The sequence below is a fragment of the Labrus mixtus genome, chromosome 8 (genome assembly GCF_963584025.1).
Source record: "Labrus mixtus chromosome 8, fLabMix1.1, whole genome shotgun sequence".
NCBI lineage: Eukaryota > Metazoa > Chordata > Actinopteri > Labriformes > Labridae > Labrus > Labrus mixtus.
In genome coordinates, this window is record NC_083619.1 from 13630147 (window position 1) to 13657369 (window position 27223).

Genomic DNA, 27223 nt, shown 5'->3' on the forward strand with positions numbered 1-27223 from the left:
GGGACACCTCACTCTAAAAGCGAATTAGATATACAGTACATATAACAAACACAACAATCTGTTACAGTAGGAACCTTTGATCCTGTGACTGTTGAGATCGGATCATTACAGGAGAACACCAAGGTTGGAAGGCGATGAAAAGCGGGCATTTAAAAAGTTAGTTCGCCGACTTTATTGCCCGCTGCAGAAAAAGGAGACAGAGGCTCAAGTGAAGTTAAATAAAGTATGTCATGTGAACAGTTAAATAATGGGTCGCAGAGAGAGGTTAGTGTGACTGACGAACTTCTCTCTGGGAGACAGTTTGCCTTTACAGCAGGTGAGTGACCCTTACATGAACTGTGTCTATGATTCATTGGAGAAAAAACTGGCCACCTTTTTCTAACTCTGCCAACGCTATGCCTGATTTCTACAAGATTATTTGTAGAGGTGAAATCTGTTAATGCATGATGTTCAACACAGTCAGAATACCATGTAGGCCCTACGCCAAGATAATATGCATACAGCAGATTTTTAGCTTTATTAAGGCGGTGTTTGTTCACACGGCGAAGTAACTAACATAGTATCTACATTAATATTTCTTGAGAGGCAGACAGAAGTCAAATAGGGACAGAGAATCTCTAAAAAAAGAAAAAAGAAACACATCGTAAAACACTGATTTCAGACGATTAAAATGAAAAAAATGGAAGAGATAAATGACTTGTTTAGGACTCAAAATTCATATTGCTGTATCCAGCAGCTGGGCCAATAACAACCACATTTGATGGCATTTCCTCAAACACTCCTCAGTGTATGAGGAGTTAAAGGTTTTTTTTATTTTTTTTTATTTTATGTAAATATTATTGCTTCAAAGCTTAAAAGAATATTATTTTCAGTGATGTAAGGTGTGTGAAGGTTTTACTTTGTCATATGCAAAATATACAGCCCTGCTGTACAATGTAAGAAAGTTATGAAACTGATGTCTCATATCCAGTAAAATATTTTTAAACATGTAATATGTCACCGTTTCAAATCAGACTTTTCAAACAGTAAAAATGTATGCGGTGTTCATATCAAGTTAAATCAAACAAAAATGGCTATTGGCTAAGAAGGTCTGGGCTCAGCTTCTTAACTGATCCTGCTTTGACCAACTTGTTGATCTCCTCACAGTATGCTTCTCCTAGCTGTGGAGTCTTCGCCAGCCTCTTCTCCGTGCTCCTTAGACTTGGCATGACTGCCTCCTTGGTTGCTTGGAAGACAGGGGTCTGACGTTTCCGTAGCAAGGGAGTAGCATACCTTAAGATGCCTTGAACTTCCACACAGGTTGTCTTTTCCTCCAGCAGCTCAGTAGCTTCGTGATCCTCTCTGGAGCGCACAACCAGCTTGTCATTTCTGAAAGGCAGCACATCCATCTGCCAGAGCCTCTCCACATTCTTCATCAGTTCAGTGGTTTGCGGAGATGTTGTGGCGAAGAGGCACTGCTGATGAGACAGCGTCTGCTTAACCAGTCTGGTGGGGCCCCGCAGAGTCCATCCAAGCTGAGTATGAATCGCTGCTGGACCTCCTGGTGGACCCAACCTAACAGGCTCAACTGGGGCTAACAAGTGTGGGTGATCCGCCCCTATGAGTATAAGAGGCTTGGCTCGATCAAACTGTTGAAGGGGAAGACCTGCAAGATGGGGATACTTCTTCTGTAGCAAAGTGATGGGGTAAGAGTGTTCAGCTAGACTGAGACGCTTCGCTGTGAAGGCGTCCTTAATGCTGAAACTCTTCTTCGGTCGGGCAGCTGAAGATATGTGGAATGACACACATGCCCCTCTCAGTGTCTGCACATCCTGTCTTATGGTGCGCAGGTTCAGGTCCTCAGGGGTGCCTTGTATCCCTAGGAGCTCTGCAGCCTTGGGAAGGAGCATGGTCCGTTCGGATCCATCATCCAATACAGCATAGGTTTCTAGCGATTGATGTTGATGGCTGAGCAGAACCTTGATGACCTTCAGAAGTACTCTGCTGGAATCTGATGGGCAGTCCAGGGAGAGAACCTCAGTATTAGTACTGACTAAGCAGGTCTCCTCTTTGGGTGGCTCAGCTGAGCCTCTTTTGTTGACTTCGTGGAGGACCTTTAGGTGCTTACCTTGGCACACATCACACAGCTTCTTAAGATCGCACTGAGCTGCTTGGTGGGTTCTCGCACAGCGCCAGCATCGTCTATTTGCTCTGATCCACTCCCCTACCTGTTCCCTGGTGAGTTTCTGTATGGCTGGACACCTGTTCAGGAAGTGCTCTGAGCTCTCACAGTAGGGGCAATACTGCTTGGCCTTAGTCCTCTTCTGTAACGGCACAGGAGGTTGGCTTGATGGGTTTGTGTGCCTTGGGTCTTCTGAACCATGTAACACTGTAGCTGCCTGTCTACTCTGCCGCTTGTCACCCTTGTAGCTGTGTAGCTGTCCTTTGCTTGATGGCTGGACTTCGTAACCTTGGCACCAAGACTCGTATCTTAGCCACTCTGCCAGGTCTGTCAGGGTGTACGTCGCCCCTGGTCTCTGAAGCATTGTACGGCGAAAGTCAGCTCTAAGCTCGGGTGGGAGTTTGGTGAGTAGACGAGCAACATGGGAGCCACATCTTAGTTCCACATCTCCATCAGGTCCAAGAGTCTGGAGCATACCTACAAGAGACTGTACCTGCAAGGCGAACCTCTCGAAGCCTGAAATGTCTCTGCGCTTGACCTCTGGTGAGTCATAACAGTAGCTATTCTCTTCAGAGCCACATGATGGAGCTGACCAAACTTCTCATTCAATGCTGCCATTGTGTCGGAGTAAGGTGTGGGCGAGTTAAGGTAGGAGTCGGCTACCATACAAGCCTCTTTGAGTCTCAAATGATCAGTCAGGACTTGATATTTAAAGAGCTCGGTGCTATCTGATGGAAGAAGATTCTCTAAAGCTATCTTTAGCTGGGCAAACTCCATTGGGTCCCTGTGACAGAATAAGGGAATCTTAGGCTTTGGCCCTCTGTATACTTTCTCTTCTGAAGTGAAGGCAGCGTAAGAGTGGCGATCACTTGGGAATGAAGACCTAAAGCCTGCTTGAGGACTGGGTGAATACCTAAAGTGTGGCTCAGGCTCGTACTGAGTCCTATGGCTTGAGTCACTGAAGGGGTGAGACCTGCTGAATGGTGGCAGAGGTCTTGGTAGGTAGGCTGCTCTAGGAGTAGAGCACAGGTTACCCTTGGTGGCTAAACTTGAAGTAGCACTCTGCTTTAGCAGCTGTAGCTCGCCCATCATCCTCTTGATGGCTGAAAGCATTTCGGGTTTCTCTCCCTCACTGGCTGAGGGCCATCGTGGAGGTGGTCTGTAACTGGCAGACGAATAGGTGGTGGAGGAGGAGGTAACAGCAAACCTGGCTCCTGATACGTTGCCTGGGCCCTACTTTGTGCCTTTACTCTGTCTGTAAGTGACTTAATGTCTTTATGCATGTCTCTTAGCTGACTGATATCGTTGAATATGTGCCCATAAGACTCACAAAGTTTCCTATTCTCAATACGAATCTCCTGTAGCTCAGCCTTACACTCAGCTGTCAAGTCTCCTCTCCAAGTGGGCTCAGAAGAAGGTGGGAAGATCTCTCTCGATGCCTCACGACTCCTGTCATATACTGTGGCGTGCCTAGGAAAATACTCGTCCTCTTGTTCATCGAGGGCTGGGTCCCACTGCACTTGGCGCTGAGGATACGGGCTGTGTGAGTATGTGGCGGGTGTCATCTCGACCTCTCCCTCCATAGGAGATCTCCACTCTCTTTCCTGCTCATACATGGCAGAAGCTTCAGGAGAACAATGGTGGCTGTAACTCACTGTGTCAACTTCGTAGTCATCCAGGTAACGTGGTGGACGTGTTTGCCGCTTTGGACGAACTGCTTGCATCTTGATCCCAAATCAACACTGCATCCGGCTCGAAGGACCAAAATGTAGGTGAGGACCTGGTTAGGACTGTATAACTGGGTATGGATGGTTAGTGTTGTTCGGGTGATGTCGGTAAGAACACCAGTGAAGCAGTTTTCCTTCTTGAGTTTCTCCTTTATTCCAATATGTTGAAATACAGCCAAGTTGGTCCAGTAGCTGGGCATAGGTAGCTGTTTGTCTGTTAGGATGTGTGTAAGAATATCTGTGTGTGTGTCTGTGCTATGTGGGTATTAGTGTGTGGTAAGGTTCTCATGGACACACACAATAAAGCACTCAACACAACTGGTGATTCAGGCAGAGCAGTTAACAAGGAACAGTTAACTCTCACACTCTAACTGCTTAACTGAACTACATGAGGTGAGTAGAGCTGCACATCGTCGAAGGGGCGTGGCTATTACGTCATCACCCAGAGAGCCTTTCAACACAGATCCTGTAAGGTGAGATAAGTTAATTTTTTAGGCTGCTTCTAATCACGTGAAATTTCTTATATTGTAAACAAGTATGTCAGTAAGAGTTTACAGTTTATTATTGCCCAACATATTAGCTGAAATGTTTGATCTTTTACTTCATATTTTGAATTTAAATGTTGCATCTCTGGGCCACAAAAAGCAGAAAACGGCACATAGTGTTATTAAAAGTTGAGAATGAATCAATTAAATAATTTTATTTTGGATTTTCCCATATCAATGGAAACTCTAAAGAGAACCTGGTGAAACAACAACCACAAGATGGTGCAACATAGCACGACACCCTTCTAGAAATATAAGCAGTAGAGCATGTTAAGAAGTCGGGTGTGTCTTATATTTAACGGCTGTCGTAACAGCTGTGGTGGCTTAGTATAAATATAGTGAGGTATACCTGCGACAATACAAGTGTTAGGTGGGGGTTGTTTCTATAGTAGATGAACAATGATGGAATCGTGAAACAGACTGTGGATCATCTTAGATTTATTCAGCCATGGTCAGACAACATAGAAACATAACACATATGGCTGACAAAGTGCAGACCATCGCTGACCCATGCTGACCAAGATCTCACAATCGTTTGCAATCATTGGCAAAGTGGCAGAATGGCAGAAAAGTCTTCATCACACAGTGTTGCTTATATTCTGCTAGAATGTACAGCCCACACATTCCTGGCTGCTTCGGTTCATCTCTAAAAGGCTAGAAAGAAGACATCACGTAAATATCAGACATATACATTTCTTCAGTCTCAGAGTCACATTTCCTTTTCAGCTCACAACAGACACTTGGCTCCAATCCAAATATAACTGCTGCTATGAGGTCTCTTGCACATATGTATTACAGCTTCACAAACCTAAAAGAAGAATTACTCTTAGATGGTTGACACAATTTAAAGATATATCCACAAAATTATCAAGATGAATGAATTCATGAAAATACGTACTAACAACAAGCACACTCCTTTACATAAAAAAACACCATTAAAATAATAACTGTGTTGAAAATGCAAAATCTACCTTAAGTATGTAACAGTAAAAGTGCGGGATCTGCAGAACATTGAGTCCTGTAACTGCTGTTATTTGTACAATATCATAAGGCTCTAAATGATATTCATCAACGTGTAAGCAGCTTTTTACTGTTTTAGCTGCTCTACCGCTAATCTCCTGTTGTGAAAAGCATCTTTATCTTTAATAAGCTAACACATTTAACCTTATAACAGACAATTCAAGTGACATGTCATTTAAATCCAAAAGGAACATTTACTTTACTTAAAGGAATAATATGTGACTTTTTGATCCAGTAGATGACGCCCTTGGACAGCAGCATGAAACCAAAATAACTCGCGCTGCATTGTTGTGTTAGCATGCTAATGCTAGCGCAAAATGACCGTGATCCAAAACGCTTACGTGGCAGTAACAGGAGTCAATGTTCTGCATTCAAATAAGCAGTGATTACAGTATGTTATTCTTCTTTTCTCTAGTCCCTCAATTAAACAACTTTTAATCGCAAGGGGATGAGCCGGCCAGCCATCCCGTCCATGTAAACACGGTGTAGATACGGCTCGGACAACATCACAAACAGTGGGTCTCGGGTGTTACACTCATTGTAGACAGCCATGACTCAGTTATTTTCAGAGGATATACTTGATTTCTTGATGTTCATGTGTAAAATGTCGCATATTCAGCTTTTAACTGTAAATCTTTTTAAAATCTGCAATTGAAGAAGAAAAAGTGGTCTATATAATTATTTGTTAAACTAGTAACTACGTGGTTTTCATGAATGGACTATAGCGTTCTTCATTTGTCTGAAGCCTTCTCATTTATTTGGAAAGTTGGTCTGTAACTGGTGACACTCAACATTTTAACCAGCCGCCTCTGAATGCAGCTTAAACAGCTCTAGTGACATCACATCATCGCTCAGTACATCCTTAATGAATCTTTGTCCTCCCCAACACCACACCTTACCATTCTTTTGGTCAGTGCAGTTACCATAGCAACACCTCTCTGGTCATTTGCATTGCAATGCCCTTTGACCCCAGGAGAGGTGACCTGTGGTCTGAGGGTCATCAAACGGAGGTCAGGGGGTCAGATCCTGCTGGTGGACAGTAAGAGCACTTCACTGATTGGCTATCATTTGCCCTTTCCTTTTCCTCATCTATGTAATTGGCGTATTGACCAACTGGCCGTCGTCACATTGTTAGCACTACCTTCTCCAGTTTAGGATAAAGAAGTGAAGTGCGGAAGCCTGTGTTGGAATAATTTGTGTATGTGGTTGTTCTTTGTCATGTATGTTTGATGAAAATGTACCACACTTCCTGTAATATTTATAGTCATAGAAGACAGGAATGTACTGATAAGGGAGTTTTGAAATTCTGTTGACATTCTCGCTGGATATCTTGCTGGACAGCCCTAAGTATCTGTATTGCGGCTGAAGGGAAACCCCTCGACCCAATCGGACTGGCCTCATCCCAGTCCACTTCTCCTTCTCCCTCCTGATGATCTATGCCTCCCAGCCCCATCACTTGTCAATATCTCTACATTAATTTGAGAGACTGCGTGGAAAGTGTTAGTTGGGGGAGGGGCTCTCTGAGCAGGTAGAGCGAGCGAGGCATGGAAGGGGGGGGGGGGGGGGGGGGGGGGTGTTGTGGCACACACAGGAGACAAGGACAGAAGAAGGAGAGAACCAGGCCGAGGAGGAGGAGAAAATGAGGAAATGGTAGCAGGATGAAGGATGAGAGCGCCGAGTGTGTAGGTGAGAAAGAAAGGGTAAGACAAAGAGGCTTTGTTTGGTCAATTAACCCTTCTTAAACATGGCTTCATTCAAATATCAAAAGCCCTCTCCATTTGTCCAAATGAAGCCTGTAGTCAGCAGTATCTCTAATGATAATGGCTGTTTAAAAGCTGAGCCGCAACGTGTAAATAGTCCATCATCCTCAACCATCAAACCTAAAGCCCACAGCCATGATTCATGACAATGAAAGTGTATTTTCCCTCGATATCAAGGCCTGCACCAAATCCTGACTCCACCTGTGATGATTTAACCCAACCTGCTCTAGTAAAAGACTTCAGGTGTACATGTGTAAGCTGACAATATAAATGACGGCTTGCTCAATAACCCCCTTCTCTGCTGTTGCGCTCACGTCCGTCCTCTGGGCTCTGAGGTATTTCGATGTGACCTTTCAACCCTCTACTCTGACCCCTACAAACCCTGCATGGTCCCGGTAACACCAGGGAGCAACAAACCATCGTAACACCATGACCTCTTTCCAGCTGTTGGCACACCCTCAAATACACCTTCAAACAAATATTTACAAAGTATCTTCTTTGATTACAGAATCCCAATGCAGTGGTTGTTTAAAAAAAAAAAAACGTTTTCAGACTTCAATCCCTAGTTTATGATGGACTAGATTATTAAAAGCCATGTTCATCAGCATAGTATTTTCACAAGATCTTTTATCATTTTTAATGCCCCAAAAGGAGAATTCTCACAGATAACACACCTGCTTTTGTATGCAGCGTAATTGTCTTTTTGCAGCCCCAAAACAAAAGTGACGGACACCGTTGTTTCCTTCCTGCTTTAGTCTGCATGCAAATGTGTCACCTGTTTCTGATAAACTTATTGCAGAACATTTAAAACGGCTTCAGGCTGAGTATCGAGTGCGACCTGCTTCACTGAATATTTCAGCCTTGAGGAATTCTTTGAAGTAATGGTCTGCTAAGTAACTTCACCGCAATGAGCTCAATAGTTCCTCCACACTACTTGCAGAAATGATTTTTTTCGTTTGAAAAATCACCTCTACTATACTTATTTGAAAGAGAAATATTTGCAGCATTCAGAAAACGCACTGGTGTGAATCTCTCTGTGTGTGTGTGTGTGTGTGTGTGTGTGGGCAGCAGGAAGGATTTCCACATTTTCCAGCTCTCCCCCCAATCTAATGGGTTATTTGTCATCTGCAGAGTAAAGGATTTTTAAAAGTCAAGCCAGGACTGACTCCCTCCCTATCCTTTCTCTCACCCTCCCTCTCTTTCCCACTACCCCCCTGACACTCGCAATGGGAGATCGATAGGTTATTGATCAACTCTCTCTATCGCCAACCCACCAGACTAATCACCTTAACACCAGCCCAACTCTCCCTCCAACTCTGCCTCTCTCTCCTTTCCTCTTACTTTCCCTCTCCTCCTCCTCTTCCCTGTTGCTCTCTGTTTGTGTCTCTCACTCTGTTGCTTACTGTCGCACTCAATGTAGAGTAATCAGGCACGTTTTTATTTTATTTGGTGTTGAAGACAGCTTGATGAGTGTTTTCCTCTCTGAAGCAAACTTGCGCTATCTTTAAACTAATCTAACATTAAAGGCTCACCTTTGTACCTCCTCTTTCCAGTTGACAGAAATGAACCAAACAGAATCTTTTTGGCTGTATGTTAGATAAATAAAGAACATTTTTTACCATTTTTGCAAGTGCTCTTCATCTTTCTCTCATTTCTCTCCTCCTCCTCTCTCCGCTCCCTGCCTCCATCCCTCTCCGTCTGTCTTTGTTCGAGGGCAAAATCGATGGAGTCTATGAAACCAGCATATTTCTCAGCCTCCTGCTGTAGTAGACCTGAGGGTAACGAACATAGAAAAGATGGTTTAAAGTAAATCTGTACATATATACTTGTCTTTTGAATGCTGCCTTTTAGTTTTTGTCATTTTTTAAGGATTGTAAGCTCAGTTGGAATATTAAAGCTCCCAGTTTTCACATAGAATACAGAAAACATCTATCTTGATATTTTGTCTTTCCCTTTCAAACAATGATTAACTGTAAGGCCTTCAGGCACATTGGTTAACTAAAGATGACGCACTTCCTTTCTATTTGCAGATCCACTCAAGACAATTTTACATAGGGACCCGACTTTCTTTATTCCTATAGGGCATCGCAATCTGCACATGTAATGCTCTTTTCCTCAAATTTAATTTGCACAAGAAAGTGAACCCTATTTGTCTATTGGATAAATGCTCATCTTGAGTGAATAATTGCTTCCCAAATCACCATCTTAGTTTTCCACAGTTACTGTACAATAACAGTTCCACAATTCAATATTTTTACACTCAGAGAAGAAAACTGCGTCTGTCTGTTTGTGATCTAGAAAGACAGAAGAGTTGAGAGTTGTTTTCTGTTTCTGATTTTGAATTGTTGGGCCAAGTGAATGATGTCCGATGCATCCCTTTTGGGTGCAGGCAGTAAAAAGTCCTCTGGTGGTTCACTAAGCTAATAATCTGATTCTCTGCTCTCTGTATGGTGGAGATAAGAGTTTCCCTTATACGCCTCAAACTGCACTGAACGATGAGATGAAAAGCAAATAATCCCTGCAGGAGTAGTGAGGTGACTTATGATCTTTGAACTTGAAATGGTTAGAAGATGATGTGCTTATTGTTATAGAGCTGAAATGACTAGAATTTGTGATCCATTTATATCAAGATCTACTTTTTGACAAGATGTCAGTGCTTAAGATAAAGGGTCATTTCAAATATTTAAGTTGTCTTCTATGCTTTGAAAACAAACACATAAATTATTTCAGCCTTTAGTTTACTTACAGACTCAACAGCAGAAACAATAAGGCTGTACGATACACACACACACACACACACACACACACACACACACACACACACACACACACACACACACGCACAAACGCAACACCTCACAGGAGAATTGATTGACTACTCTGTCTCAATACATCTCTCCTTCTGTTACTTAGCAACCGGTGCCTGAGAGGATATGGATGCTGGAGAAGTTGTACTCCTGTGCATTTTCTATATGACAAAACAATAGTAAAATGAATGTGTCATGATTTAAATATGTGATCATCATGACTCAGAAAAAAAAGGAAAAGTTTGGATGTCTCTGTCATGTTGCTGTAAAAGTAAGTCCAAGTTCTTGATTTTAAATACTGCACAGCTGTATGAGTTTTTATAATTAAAGACACTGTTGATACCAGAGGAGCTTTTTTTCTATACATAACATGGTGTTGTTTATTCCTGTCCTCTCATGTATTAGATTTTAAATAAAGGTGACCTATTTTCTGTAGTCGAAAAAAAAAAGCTGGAAAAAGACTCACTGTTATTTCTCCAACAAAAATGAGCTCAATACAGTTAACGATTTGTGAAACAGAATATATTGAGAAAACATCCAGACAATTGAAACATATCATTATAACACTAAAGTGCTGCTTTCTTATCCTGTAGCATCTCATGTATCTGGTGTTTTCTGAATTTCCCCCTGGGATTAATTAAGTATCTCTGATCCTGATTCTGATTTACACTCCAGATGATTTTTTTCTTCAATAAAGCATTCCTCTGTTGTATTTGAACATAAACTGCTCATGGGCCGTTAGGACTCGAGAGCCTTCAAAAGGCAGAATTTTACTTGAATTAATTTAAGATAAAGAGGTCTTTATATTTTATAACGTTGTATTGACTGACAGTATACAATCCACTATGAAGGGCATAATTTTAAATAAAAAACCAAAATGAAATGTAACATATCAGATTAGATAGAGCCAATGAGAAAGAACTAATAAAAGACAAATCAATTAAACCATTTGGATGGTTTCAAAAAAGTATTGTTTCTCAATTATTCTTTTCATTAATTGTTGAGTTGAGTATAAATTAAATGTTCAGGTAAGTTATAATACGACTGTTCTTTGTCTCTAATTCTGTAAACTCCTACTTGGTTCTTTTTTATCAAATGAAAAAAAAAACCATTAACTGCATTGTATGAATCTAATCAAGATATATGTTGTTTTCTTTTACAATATGTAACCAATTCAACATGTCATGTTACCTGGACAGCAGATGAAACTTCAGTGGGTTAACCCCCCACTTCACTAAAACACAGTTAAATGTTTGTCCAGAAAACCCGCTGTATTGATTCATGCATGCGGTGCACTTTTTAGACGACAAACATCTCAATTGTTATTAAATGTAAGATTTATTTTGCTGTTACAGTAGTCTTTCACTCAACTGTAGACTACAATTTATAGTTTGTCATTTACACGAGGATATTATCTACAATTAGGCTATAAAACAAACCGAGTAAACGTGCGTGCGCATTTCTGACGCCCCGTGATGGCCTTTAAAGTGAAAACCTTGGTGGAAATCTCCCATAAATTACGAGCTCAAAGAAATGTGTTAAAACCATAATAACCGAATTATAGCCTGCAATAAAAACTTCGTATTTTGTTTCATTACAAAAAAAAATCAGGAGGCTATTTCTCATTTCTCTCATTATATCATCATATCAAAAAATTGAACACGTCTGTGTCCCCCATTAATCGACACATACAGCTTCTTCCTGTGAACCGCTTCAGTGCACGTAGCTGAATTACGGGCCCACGCTGATATCATTATTAACCTTATTGAAAGGAGGAGGAAGCTCACGTTTTTAATGGCTCTGCTCAATAGATAACCTATAAAACAACACGACTGACATTTACTTTTCAAACACATTCCAGTTCCACGTGCTACAGGTCAAACTCCACCACCACTGAAGCGATCTCACACAAATGCCTCATGTTTAGCAAACAGAGCAGATCGAGATTGAAGTGATCGATGATAAATATATTGAACGCTGCGATCAATTTCTGAACTTTGGGGGTGAACAACTTCACCACGGAGCTTTATGAAAATCAGAAATAACAGCCTGCATGCATAGGCGTTTCCGGTTTCATTAACGGGCCTTTTTGAATTATTGTTGACCCCGTGCCCTTACAAATAGGCTGTGATTAAAGTCGAGCAAACAAAACAAAACAAAATCTGCAGCGACAATCATAAAATGAGAGTAATAAACAGTGAGGCTTTTTTTTTGTGTTTGAGGACAGGAGCAGGCCTGCAGAATTATTTTACTCAGAGAATGTGTGTGTCTGTGTGTTATGTGAGTCCATGTCTGGTCAAAAAGCTATTTCGTTAAAATAAGAATCCTTAAATATTAACCTATAGCCTTCTCTTGAAAAATATATATTTTTTTACAGGCCATCGGCTATTTTTATTTGGGGGTTTTAAACCACCAAACCCACTACCCCCTAAAAATATACATTTTATTTATCCCTCTAAATTTAGAATTCATTCAATTTAATAAGTTAAAAATAAATTTTAAAATGCTCAATATATTTAATTTAGCAAAGTACTTTGTCTATCCATTTACCTGGAGCAGCATAAAACGTTTTTATAAAAAAAACTTTACGAGGATGAATTAAAATATATTTATTTTCCGTTCTTAGTTCCTCCTGTATCCCAAATCCCAGCAGACAATATAAAACATCAATTGACAAGAGGCTATTGGCTTCAACAAATGTTCAAAGTTTTTCAAATGAATAACCTAAACTCGGTTTACACACACACACACACACACACACACACACACACACACACACACACACACACACACACACACACACACACACACACACAGTTGAAGTATAGTAGCCTATAATTTACAATGACAATGCTAAACGTATCTTTGGTTATTGGCTATCTTAGACTCAACCTGACTTACATGACACTAGTTTTATGATTTAGGACTATAGGCTAATAACAAGTGGCCGAACTATTGCTATTTAATGTGAAAATAAATTAAACAATGTTATACATTTGATCTAATATTAACTGAATGCCCTTGGCCTGTTATGGCTACTGTAGCCTACCTTTTTGTTCTCCAGACTACAACGTGTGTCTTACAACAACGTAAATGAAACAGTATTTAGGTTGGGACAAACACAAATTGGACTTTATGTCCAGGCTTTGTGAACTTCCTCCGATCAAACCAGCGTTCTAGTCTCTCATTGGTCTGCCACGCTGGTATCCTAACTTACTTTGTGACCTGCACCACCTCCCCCCCCACCACACACCCACCCTACCGCCCCTTCACTGGCCTGCGCCACGTCATTAATCTCTGTCAATCAATACTTCGATCAGGTTTATCACTAAGCGCATAAATGCAAAACCATACAGTCCGTGGGAAAACAAAGTTTATCTGTAAGGAACTCCTGTGTCCAGAAACTGATACTGACTGTATTCATACATATAACTCCATGTCAGGCCATCACCTGTCTAACTGTCACCTGTTTGCGGCTGCACGAGAGCAAAACACACAAAACGTAAAAAAAAAAACATTAGCCGAATACATAATATAAGCACATCCTTACATCTAAGTATGCAGGTTTATTCAAAACCATGACAGATACGGCGAGTGACGTGTTTTGGTTATCCGCGCTTTCCTCCCAGTGTGGAAATATATGAAGAACAATCTGATCGAGCCCGCCCCACATTTTAAATACGCGCGCGCCTCTCTCCAAGCACGCGGCTCAGCCTGCTCTTAGTGTGAGCGCTGTTGGACCAGAGATGAGATATCACCCTGGAGAGCACCCGTCCATGAACGCATAAAGCGCCAAGGCGCCGCAAAGACCCTCTGTTCTGAAGCTTTATCGGAACATCAGAATTTATCTGAACCTCACTGGATTGATCGGAAAATCTTAATCAATGGAGTGGCATTCAAACGGTTTGGTCATTTCATCTCTCCAGGAGGGCTAGGGGGTAAGACAGAGCGCGTGTGAGAGACAGGAGCGAAAGGGAGAGACAGGGGGTGAGGGTGGGGAGGGTGGGACAGGGAAACATATCGTTTCAGCAATGGAGCTCACCATGGAGAGCCTGCACAGCATCTCCTCGCACTCCCAGGCGGGAGACCTCATGAGCTCTCCGCACGCGCGGCCGTCCCCTTCTCCTAGCTCGACTCCCCGGAATCTGGTCTCGCACGCTCCCGGCGCGCGGTCAGCCATGGTTTCCGGCATGGCCTCGCTCCTGGAGGGCTCCGGCGGAGACTACCGGACGGACCCGTCTGCACTGTCCGGACACCTGCACCCTTCCATCAGCATGTGCGAGAACGGGATGAGCCTAAGCAACACGTACACCACTCTGACCCCTCTACAGCATCTACCTCCCATATCCACCGTCTCAGATAAGTTTCACCACCCGCACTCGCACCACCACGCTGCCGCCCATCAGCGCCTTTCTGCTGGGAACGTCAGCGGCAGCTTTACGCTGATGAGGGATGACCATCGGGGACTCGCCTCCATGGGCAACCTGTACAGCCACTATCCCAAGGAGATGTCCGTGTCCGGGATGGGTCACGGCTCGCTCTCGCCGCTGTCCAGCGGGCTGGGTTCTTTGCACAACTCCCAGCAGCCGCTCTCAGCCTACGGCCCGAGCGCGCACCTCTCCACCGACGCTAAGATGCTCTCTCCAGTGTCCGGGTTTGAGTCCCACGCCTCCATGCTGTCCCGAAGTGACCAAGAGCACCTGGCCAGGAGTTTAGGGGGGCATGGCCACGGTATGATCTCCAACCTTAACGGAATGCACCATCACCCGCACAGTCACCTCCACTCGCAGGCGAACGGCGCGGTGATGCTGGGGGACCGGGAGAGGCATGGCCACGGAGCCGGACAGGGAGGAACAGGGTCAGGCATCCAGGCGGAGGAAATCAACACAAAGGAGGTGGCTCAGCGGATAACGGCCGAGTTAAAGCGCTACTCCATCCCTCAGGCCATATTCGCCCAAAGGATCTTGAGTCGGTCCCAGGGAACCCTCTCAGACCTGCTCCGCAACCCCAAACCCTGGAGTAAACTCAAGTCAGGCCGCGAGACCTTCAGGAGGATGTGGAAGTGGCTGCAGGAGCCCGAGTTTCAGCGGATGTCTGCTCTGCGGCTGGCCGGTAAGACACTGTCCATCTAGAACAATTATTGCACATTAACACTGATCAAAATGAAGTACAAACCATGTCAAATGTTATTTTACAATTAATAAACAGACACACTAAACTTCGCGGGCCTAAAAAGATTCAGCACCACGGACAGTTCAACCAGATAAAACAAAGCGCTAGGGACACTAACATAAGCCGTATCCTTATTTCCTGTAACCTGTAACTAATATAGATTACTTATAGAGGGAGACAGTCAAATCCCAATCCTACTGAATACGTTGCTGTAGAAAAACGAAAAAATGTCGTGCGCGTACATGTGCGTTTACGTGCGTTTACGTGCGTTGTTGTTGACTAAATTCGCAGTTCTATATTTTTGATCGGCACACAGCAATTCGCCATTGACTGACAATAAAACCTGGGAATATCCCCCCCCCCCCCCCATACTATTTTATTTTTCAATGCCTCTCTGTGTGCGACCATAAACCCACATCAGTGGATGGAGGTGTTGGTGGGGCTACTGGGCCAACTAGTTGCGCGCTAGCAGCGGGGTGACCCCAGGCTGCCTGATCAATACGCCAGTTCCCACTCTCGCTTTTAAATGTGGCACATGGATCGATACTCGTATCAGAGCTGAAAGACGCAATAACCGCACTCGCTCAGGCTTTTCATTTAATACTCTGTAAGCACAGGGTCCAGATGTGGAGACATACGCAGGTGTGATTGCTGGAAGTTATGACAGGTGTAACAGTCAAAAGCTTGGGCAAAGTAAGACGACAATTCAAAAAAATTAAAATAAAAGAAATGATTTCCTCCTCTGCTCCATCATCTTATAAATCCAGCTGTGAAAAAAAACATAGTTTATATTGAAAAAAGTCTTCCTCCAAGCTGGCCGGTATATCATCCCCAGATCAATTTCAAGGCAACCTATAAGCTGCATGTACTGTTCTGATGAAATATTGATTGCAACGGGGATGGGGATTGACAGGGACCAGTATACAGGAGAAACAACACAATATAGAGTTTTGATTAATACTGGAAATCACAGGGGATAAAAACAAAGAAAAAATAAATTGTACTACATGAAAACTACAACTATAGATTGTGTTTCTGTAACTCAGAAGAAACCTAATTTAAAGGATTTTTGCAACAACTTTGATGCCATGCCTTTCAATATGGCAGCCACATCTTTATTGTGTTACACTTTTTTACACTAACTCATCATTAACTTGGCTATTATCTAGATAGATTGATAGATAGATAGACAGACAGATAGATAGATAGATGGATAGATAGATAGATGGATAGATAGATAGATAGATGAGGATTAGAGTCTGAGGCTGTGACTGTCATTAATAGTGTAGCTCTGTCCTCTCAGTGTTTGCCTGGCTTTGCACATAGGAGATCAATAAGGCCGTTTCCCCTTCCCAACCCCCTTCTCTCCCACTCCCTGATGCTCTCCCTCTCTATTTCTCTCTCTCTCTCTCTCTCTTTCTTTCCCTCTCTCTATATGGCAATAATATCACTAATCTTTTACTTGTTAACCTGGCAACAGACAGGCAGGATGTTTGGCTTCAGGAGATCGGCGCTGCAGAACAAAACAAAAATCACTGAGTGGAGGACGATGAGGAGAGAGTGGATGTGAACAATACATACAGCCATTTTCCACTCTCACTGTTCTCCATACCAGATCTATCTTTTAATGCCCATCAAAACCCCCGCCTAGCAATGAAAGATTAATACCAGTTTGCTGCTCCTCATATTTTCTAAAGAATCCAAAATGAACAAATTGGAATGTACAAAAATCCACCTTAAGTGCAAAGGCAAGAAAAGCAAAACTGGCATGTGAATAAAGAAAAAAAGAGCTGGAGGAGCCAGGAGATGCCATTGATTGAGCAAGGGGCAGGCAGGTTTGGGCTTTGTGTGAACAGTCAGATAGAGGCAGGGTAGTGAAAGGATCAATACGCACCTTAATAATTGATAAGTATATGGGAGACAGAGGGGAAGAAAGAAAGAGGCAGAGAGTGGTGGTGGTGTAAGCGCTTGTAACAGCATCTTCTGTAGGTAAGCAAAGTCCAATCTGTGGTTAACAGCCGAGGACCACACACACACACACACACACACACACACACACACACACACATACACACACACATATACACACACACAGAGACTGACCTAACACCACAGCAGAGGAGGTCTAAGTGGGTTTTAAAGAATGCCGTTTACACCCAAAAACACCCTGTGAAATAACAACATCACAAGAAAGGATGGTGTAGACTTCCAGAGGTGAAAACCCACATCTGAACATGTTTATAAAGGGAGAAAAGCAGCCAATCTCACGTTTTCAACAAGCGAAATACAATATTTGTCAGTGAAATCAGGGCAGGGAGGCTGGTGTTTACAAACAAACATAAAAGATGAGAGCTTAAGGCATCACAGTCAGACAAAGAGCATCAGAGCTTCTATTGAATTGTAGTAATGAGTGCTTTCTGCTCATGTCAGCGAATCCTCAAAGCAATCCAAGGTTGTGATGTCATTTGATTTTAAAGGTTGCAATGCTTTATGGGGTTTGTAATGTGCCTTTATAGAGGCATGCAAGCACAGTGTATGTGTGTGCACATGTGTGCAAGTGCTTTAACATGCACATGTGTGTGTGTGTGTGTGTGTGTGTGTGTGTGTGACTGGGTTATAGAGTGTGTCTGCACTATACATTGTTCAGGCTTATCTGACTCACTCTGAATCGGTATTGATTTCCTCTCTTCTGCTCTCCTCGGCTCTCCCTCCCTCCATCCTCCCCCCTTCTCTCTCTCCTGGCTCTGTACCAGCATCAGCAACGCAGATCCACTGCCTTTCTACCCCTATTTCATATCTGCTCCTTGGTCATCACTCTGTGTGCATCAGGCATAGCTCATTTTCGTAACGCTGGCACACTAGTTGGAAATATTTTGACAATCTTATTTTGATGAATGAGAGTGAGTGTGTTCTGACTTAGGAAAACACATGATTGATAGAACAGCAGAGCATAAAAAGGGTTTATAAGTAAGAATAGATATTTTAAATGACCTTTCATGATATATATAATATTTGGGGCACTTTTGGGGGCCCCTAATATATCTATATTTTCAAACATAACGAATGTAAAAATAAATATTAATATGCGTACATGATGTAGGTTAGAGTTTAAAAGTGGTTGTCTGTATGGCTATAGGTTATAAAACTATTAGATTGAATCCTTCCACTTTCCCTTATAACTGCCTGACTCATTATACATTTCCCATAAACATGTTTTACAGATACACAATATATGTTGATGATTTGATGTATCTCTGAATCCAATCCAATCCGTAACAGTAATTTGTTTTATGATGCAGAGCCTGACTTTATTTTTTAAGAGCTTTGTGTCTGTCAGGAAAGGCCTCCGGTTGCTGAGAGGACACTTCACTTTAAACTTGTACAGCAGCCGATAAAAGGTGGAAAACAAAAAAAACACTGAAGTTAGATTAAACATTGTGAAATTCAAAAAAATGTCATGGTAATATTTTCTGAGAGAATAAATATATTACACAGAAGCCCTATCTGTATGGTTGTGAGGGGGGAAAGAGAAAGTGTGTGTGTGTGTTTTCAGGTGTGTGTGTGTGTGTGTGTGTGTGTGTGTGTGTGTTATTGCTTTGAGAAAGTCTACATTTTAGTAGAACCTCATTTGAGTTGAATCTCATCAAAATGTCTAATTTAGGCCATTCTTTGTATGAATATGTCAAGCAAGACATCTAGACTTCGTTTCTTAAACTCTAAGAAACTGGGATAATAAATCTAATTTATTTTAAATATTTTCCTCGTCTCTGGGGTTTTTGTTTATTGTCAGTTTTTCCACGCTGATAACAAAAAAAAATCGATTTAATTTCAGTCTGAAAGCTACAGCAAAATAAAAAAAAAGATAGTTTACTTCCGGCGATTCAATCATTTAAAGATACTTTCTTTTGTGTTCCCATAAAAAAAGAAAACACCCTAGTAAAAAAAAAAAACCCAATACAAATCGCTGAATTTGCTGTTTTATTGAAAAGAAAAACAATTCTTATGCTAGGCTAAATATATTTTTTCTAAGCGTCTCGTGAAACATTCCTGTGAACTATTTTCACTTTCCCTCGGCAGCTCGTTTCAACTCGCAGCCTATCATTCACTATCCCTGGAGTTAGACCTTACATAAAACTATTCATTTGGAGTTGTTTTCGAGTTAATAAATTAAATCATTATTTGCTTGGAAATAAAGGAGAGGCAATAAAAAAGGAGTTAAAGCATCCTTTTAGACAGTTTATAGACTAGCAGCCGATAGCTGTGTGACAGACTATAAGGTGGCGGATCACTCGTCTCAACAAGACAACACTGGCTTTTACATCGACACATAAACGAACGTTTTCAAATAATCCAATCGTGATCGATAAAAAGTATTTTTAGGACGATGTAGTTTCCCCGCTGCTGTGTGTTCATTCTTATGGCTACCCGGGCGTTTGTTATACTCCCCGGCAATGAATAGGCCTATAATCTGATCAATCTAATCAATAAGCGTATACATCTAAGAGGTGTGACAGAGAGTGATTGACGCCAAACTGTTTCTCGCCTGCAGTCGTCCGTCCAGGGCGGGAGAGGGCCCGTCTCACCGGACACAAAGCCCGGTCTCATCCGTCCGTCCAGCCGTCGACTAGCAGCAGCACGGTGCGGTTAGTTCACCGTCTGCCCCCTCCCCATGCCCCTCATCCTCAACACACACACACACACACACACACACACACACACACACACACACACACACACACACACACACACACACACACACACACAGTACAAGTTTAGATATATATATATTTTTTTTTTAGTGAAAAATGATAGAATTGATATGTTAACATGAGGTGTTTTTTTCTTTCTTTTGATGATTTAGGTCACATTAACTCTGCCTTACACATCACAGGTTATAGTTAGACAGGTCACTTTAACACTGACTCATCTATTAATCGGCCAATTATGTGTTATTTTTGCACTGTGATACATTTAATTACTGACTGACAGTATTATTAGGAGGACATTCAATGCCCACCTTCACTCAAAAATGTTTTTTGCTTTTTGTTTCTTGTTTTGGATGTGTTGAGTTTGAAACTTTGCTCCTTTGTCTGCTGAAGAAGGAAAAGAGTTCAAACAGGGCTCAGAGAGCTTATACAACAGTACTGTGGAAAGTGTAAGAATGGACTTTATAGCAAAATAGGAAGCGACTTGTGACTTAACTTTTAGAATAGAAAAAAAACATTTCTTATATCCTACATAATTCTGGATTTAAAAAAAATAAATTATCCATCATACAGTTTGACTTTCTTTGTGCATAAACAGTCTGCAACTTAGGCTACAGTTGATTTTTTTCAGTAGAATAAGGGGAAGTGAACTATCTTTAAAAGTCTGTGAACAAGTCTTGGAGACCGTTAAGGAAACAACTTGATTCTAGAGACCTGTACTGTGACATAACAAAGCAAAGTCAAGAACCTTTCTACCTATAATCTCATCTTCCGGTATAAGTGAACTGTCTTATAGAGGAGACAAGGTACCACTTAAATGATAAAGGAGAGCGTCTCTTAAAGGAGACATAAACACAACTTAACACAGTAGTGAGTTAATCTCTGGATCAGATAGAGGCTTGAGATCATCCGAGTGGTGATTGTCTGATGCGTTTTAGCGACTTATGAAAGAGAGGACATGAGCAAGTGCCACTTGAGACTGCTGAGCGTTACCGCTTGTCTCTTCAGAAAAGCCCATTTGGTAATGAGGCGACTAAAGATAGCCCACGACCATGCGGTTCTCATCTCAGGAGACGTCACTTTAATGAGCAGCTCCCTCTTTACCCTCCCGGTGGTCCTATTCATTGCTGGGGAAGAGGGCTAGAGGAGTCTCATTGGAAATGTATCTATTGATTATCTGAAATATGTATTGACCCAACCAGAACCGTGTGCTAACTCCTCCTTTGGTCAGGATGTGCAGCTGCAAAGCTATGCAGGCCTCAGAACTACATTGGAGCAGATTGGAGGAGTGGTGTTGGCATTGTAAAATGGCCGGTAGCACGAGTTGTTGGAAAACAGGCATTACATATTAAATTATCACTATATTAGCACTAGCATTCAGTCATTACATTAGGGAGTATTGAGTTTGGGTCGAGACAGCACTTAGAGAGCCTGGAGGAGATCCTGGCATGGCTGGGCCCTGAACCAATTGAATAAACGTTCCATGAAATGGTTCTGAAGTGCGGATCAATCAATAAAGGGGCTATCAATCTGAGGGCAAATTAAAACAATTGAGAAAAACAACAAGAGGAAAACAGTAGAAGTAGAGAAGGCATGGAGTTGTGTATCTGTGATGTATAGGGGAATATATATCCTAGATTTTGCTGCTGAGGGAAACTATCTGCGTTATTAATTATGCTTTGCTTGCAGGAACAAAGCATGAACAATGGCAATGTAAAACACATGCACACTCACACACAGGCATGCATACACATGTGCACGTTCATATTGATCCTCCCTCACAGTCAAATCTGTTTACTGCTGTTGTCTAAACCTGCTGTACAGTCATCAATCATTTGCATACACAACCTCCACACTGCAACCAGCCTTTCTCCTAGACTTTCTCATCTTTCCTCCTCCTTCATCCTTTCCCAACTTTGCTTTTTTTCTCCTTCACGCACGCCATACTTTTTTTTTTTGTCTGACATATCATTAGACATTCCTGTGTCCTCCTCCTCAGCTCTCAGACTGGATGGCTGCCACTCTTTTCCGCCACATCTCCTTTGTTCTTCCACAGATAAACAATTTCTTCTTCATCTGTCTGTCACAAAGGCGCGGTCGCGAGCTGCAACTCCCCGATGCGAGGCGGTGCACGCGCTCACGGCACACGCACAAACACACACACTGACGCACCCATACACACACACACACACACACACACACACACACACACACACACACACACACACACACACACGCACACACACCTCGGTCTTGCGGATCGAAGTAGATCGATCGGGTGGGGAAGGGAGCCCTGATTACTGGACCACGTGTTCAGGAGAAAACCGCGGAAAATCGATCATTGCAGCTTTTTAGGGCAGCAGAACAGAACAGACTCCCTCCAGTCTCCCCAGCGCGAGCCGAGAGCCTACTGACGGTGCAGCCAGGCACGAGAGAGCGCTTCTTTGTCAGCATTTCACATCTGGCTCCCCAGTTTCAAGCAGACACACAGTGAAAACTATTCATCCAGCAAAACAACCGAGATATTAAAGATAATTTTATAATCAGACCTGCAAAACAGGATTACGCCTAAATGTTCACACAGAACAACAATACAATATTATTCATCTACTTACATCAATCTACATCACATGTTATTCCTCATTATCCACAAACTGTACAGCCCGCTTTGCATTACTAGCCTTCTGATGACAGTATATAAAGCCCTCTGCAAGTTTTCAGATTGATTTCCTATCCTCCAGGTGGCCACTGTTCTCACTTCATTTCACTTCACTTTGAAAATCAACTTGTAGGGATTCGAAACTTGTTTTAAATGGATAATCCATCCCAGAAAGAAACACAATCAGGCTACTAAATGTTATTGTCATGTTCTATACAATTAAATAAACTTCCCTGGGTGTAGCATTCAATCAGTGGATACTGCAACTTGTGTACATACTAAGAAGTGAAATTTGTCTAACTGGGCCGCATGAAAGCGTATGTAAAAAACCTATGTTGTATAAAAAATATGCTTTTGAGCAGTTTTAGCCTCCAAAATTGCATTAAAAAAAACCTAATTCTGAACAACATCATCCGATAACTCTCAGCAAACAATTAGCCTGGACCTACAAACAAACATTTACATTACTGTTTAAAATCATGTTAATTGGTTTGTTTCTTCCTTACATCATTTAAGTCCTACACCACGCTCACTCTTAAACCAGAACGATTTAGAGAAGGCTAACAAGCAGGTTTCATAACATTAAGCACCTGCATACAATATTTGACAAGAAAACATAGAAGACAGCTTTAGATCCCCTCAGTGTAAAAAATACAAATTGTGCCTGGACAGTGAAATCACTGTCTTTAAGAAGTACTTTTTTTATTTGGCATGCAATACAGCTCAGAACACGCATTCAAAGCTATTAAAGTATTCCAGGAGTATTTAAGGCTAAATTACATTTTCTTTTACTTTATCGTGATCGAATATCTCATATCTCATTGCCTTCCTTTCTTCCTTTGCACTTTTCCATTCTGCCTCCTGTAGTCTGCATGTTATCTTGTAACCTGTTTCTTTAGAGTTTGAGTTTCAACAACAAATACATTCCTTTCTACCTGTATGACTCAGTCATAGCATACAATCACATTTTAACAACTAGCTTATCACATTCAAAACAAATTATGCTTTTGTTCCATTATTTGTCAGTTTCCAACTATCCTTTGTGTTCAGCATATTTACATGACTGCAGAGTATTTTGATGGGAATTCCTGTTCTTTTATCTCCCCACCTCCCTCTCCTCTCCCCAGCATGTAAACGGAAGGAGGAGGACAGAGGACGAGAGCGTAACCAGGTGCCAAAGAAGCAGCGACTGGTCTTCACCGACCTGCAGCGTCGTACCTTGGTAGCCATCTTCAGAGAGAACCGCAGGCCCTCCAAGGAGATGCAGGTCACCATCTCGCAGCAGCTGGGCCTGGAGCTGTCTACTGTCTCCAACTTCTTCATGAACTCACGCCGTCGCTGTACAGACCGCTGGGACACAGAGGAGCATGGTCATGGGCTGCACATCCATGGGCACACTAACCACGGAAACAGCAGCAACAACAACCCCTCGCAGATTCATCCTGGTACCTCCTCTGCTACCACTTTCTCTAAGGCCTGACGGAGACAGGGCGAACTGTTGAACACATGAGGATGGAGGGGTGGGGGTGTTTGTCACTAAAGCAGGAGGCTCTAATTCCAGTCCTGCAGAGCTACAGGTGTAGCTTCAAACCACTCATCTGATTCATCTGCTCAAAGTGCTGATCACTTGTGCAGATTAATCAGAGCCTCTCAATGCTGCATGTGTGTTCTTTTGAGGTAAAATGTATTTCTAAATGTGACTCTTTAAACCAAAGATCCAGTAGCTTTTAAGAGAGTCACACTCATACAATCACATGTGGCTCTTTTTTAAAATCCACCTGACAACCAAAGAACCCCCTAATCACACGGTGGGTCTGTGTTAAAGTCTCGTGAAGGGAGGATTTAGCTTTAAGACGCTAACACACCAAAGAATAAATAACAAATCACTTTAAGACAGGAAACTCTGAGCTGCCACGCGTCAGTCATCCCCAATCAACCAGAAATCAGACAGCAGTTGCATTTACTAGGCTGTGATCAAACACTCTTCATTTCAGTAACGCTGATTGAGAGCTACGTTTGTGTGTCAAGTGTCTGTTGACCCGCTAACCACATACCACATTGCGGCTCCGCATCACTGCACGTGTGTGTCATGCGTGTGCATGTGCGTAATGTTCACATGCTGTGTGTGAGCTGTAATTCCTCTGCAGTGATCCGGATTTCTCCCTTTGAGAGTTACAACGCCACCTGCTGTACATTTAAAGCAAATCTGATCATGATGTAGAGAAGATTTCTATCAGGACTTGCACATTAATACTTTGTTTGAGCGTCAGTGTAGCTCTTCAAACACAGACCTAACAGACAAAATGATAAAACACAACAAACTCTTTGATACATATTTGAATGTTTGTTTCTCGTGTAAGGCAACATGGCCGTAGATTGTGTAGAGAGGTTATTTTCAGGTTACAAATGGAGAACAATCAAACAGGGATGACACTCCCAACATTTAAAAAAAGGTGGAGGGAGTGTGGGAGGAGGGTCTGCTCTGTTCTAGTGGCCAAACTTTGAGGTCAAATGTCACAATATAGGATCCTGAGTGCCAATGATGTTTGCCTCTTTATGATAATCAGAGAACAGGTGCGACCCGCTCAGTCACCATGCACCCCCCCGCCACGTCTGACCTGTGTCGTTACAACTGCGGGAACGTCGCCTATTCCATACCTCAGAAACACATTGATGTGATCGACATGAAACACAATGAAAATGACTGTAAATAATCTTTAATTTCTTCTCTGTCTTATGTATTCTCTATTTATCTATCTCTTGCTACTCCCCCTGTTGTGTCCTTCTTCTTTTTTCCCTCCTTAACTATTGATGCGGGTAATTATAGTACCATAGACACACGGTTTCTCTCACGTGACTATTGTGCTATGTTGTGCTGAAACTATATGTAAAGAAGCACCTTGTGGACAAAATGTACGGACTTGAAGAAGAAAAAAAATCAACATGTCATTGACTGATCCTATGCACAGACAGGAAGGGACGTGACATACTGTGCATATTTGTGAATATGTGTGTGACCTCTGAACTTTAAACTCTTTGAACTTGGCTGTCACTGCATACCTCTGCTGATGGTGACTTTTTTTGGATACCATGAGAGCCGCCTCATTTTGTTTGTGTATTTAAGAAATTGGATTTATTATGTGTGGGCAAAGCCACTTGTTGTGTAGCATCTTCTAGCGGGAGATAATCATATTAGAGAGGAGACGCAGACAGGAAGGTGCAGCAGGGGAGGCGTGAGCTTCTGAGGCCCATCATGAGACTGGAAGGAAAACATTGAGGTGACATTCCTCTAAAGTTTGGGTTCTGGTTGTTTTGAAGTGCACTATTACAGATACCCTGTTGGAGGTGTCATTTAGGACTCTAGAGGCAGGAGGGAAAAACTGAAACTTTCCGATGCAGATGTTTGAAAATCCACAGCAGAGAGTTAGTGATGGAAACAGGAGTGTGTGTGTGTTTGTGTGTGGCTACCTCACAGAATAGAGTGGACTGTGATACAGCCATCAATACCAAAGATACTTCAAGCCTGCCCTGTTCACACTGGACCTGGGACGTGCACACACTGACACTACACCCATGCAAACACACACAAAGGTGAAGATATGCATCTGCGTCACATACACACTTCCACAGAGCAGTCATGCCGCATAATAAACACACAGATGTGTTTGTTATGTGGTAAGAGTTGAGTGCCTTTTTCCTTCAACCAGGGGTGGGACTGCTCTGCATGCAAACATACACATACATAATCACAAATAATGAACACATGGTGTCTAAAACCAAGGGGAGGGGGCACATACTTTGTGTGAAGGGGGTTTTACACAAGTGGGGACCTTATTACATAAGACATTTTTGTTTGATTTCAAAGAGCACTTTTTTTCAGATAATGAGGGAATAAGATTGTTTGTCACCCCCATTTCTTTCTTTGTTGCACATGTTTTTACGTGATACACACATTCACACACACTCCCACTAGAGATATTTTTGTGTAATTTGTAATCCGAGTGTAGGTGTGTGTGTGTATCTGACTGTTTACAATGCCCTCTGACCCAGCTGTATCATTGGCTCACATCTCAACTCAACCTGTTTAACAACCTATCGATGATCAGTTGATACATAAAGACCTTCCATCTCCAAACGACACATGAAACCCACCGGTGACCCCCCCGCCCATCCAAACCCTCTCTGCTGGTCCCTCTGTCCAGGGTAGCATCACGACAAGGCAGGCAAGTGTAGACAATTCATCTTGATATACCTCAAATCTTTAATGTAAAGGTTCATGTAGTGAAACAATAACAACAATGTCTAGCAATGAGTGACATTAATTAAAGTCACGGCGAAATGAATGTTCCATTGTTTTAATTTCTTTAAGGGAGTGTGTGCAGTATGAGCCGTCTTTAAGGCTTGACATCTTCTGCATTAGTGAATTTATTGTTTGTAGGTTTGCACGTTGTCCTTTTTGGAGTTAATACAAACTTAACGGTGTATTAAGAAAGAGGGACATGTGGTGAGAAAGGACACATGAAAAAGGAGCAGTAAGGGGATTATGAAATAAAGTAGAATTATGAATACACAGAGGATTAAAGTAATGATACAATACAAAGACCAAGAAAAAAAAGTACCATTCAACAACACTTATTTATGTTTTACACAGTTTTCTGGCATATTT

The 27223-nt window shown here is 42.2% G+C and overlaps 1 protein-coding gene across 2 annotated transcripts; it reads left to right on the forward strand.

The window, feature by feature from the left end:
• The first annotated feature begins 13763 nt into the window (after positions 1–13763).
• Positions 13764–25821, forward strand: onecut3b (one cut homeobox 3b). 2 transcript variants are annotated; one of them, XM_061044475.1, is made up of 3 exons: positions 13764–15132; positions 19742–19830; positions 23685–23932. In XM_061044475.1, the coding sequence occupies exons 1-3, from the start codon at positions 14052–14054 to the stop codon at positions 23781–23783; spliced, it is 1269 nt and encodes a 422-aa protein (XP_060900458.1). In that variant the 5' UTR covers positions 13764–14051; the 3' UTR covers positions 23784–23932. The 2 variants fall into 2 exon arrangements, with proteins under 2 accessions (XP_060900458.1, XP_060900457.1); XM_061044474.1 differs by lacking the exon at positions 19742–19830 and having other exon boundaries at positions 23685–25821.
• Positions 25822–27223: the final 1402 nt, after the last annotated feature.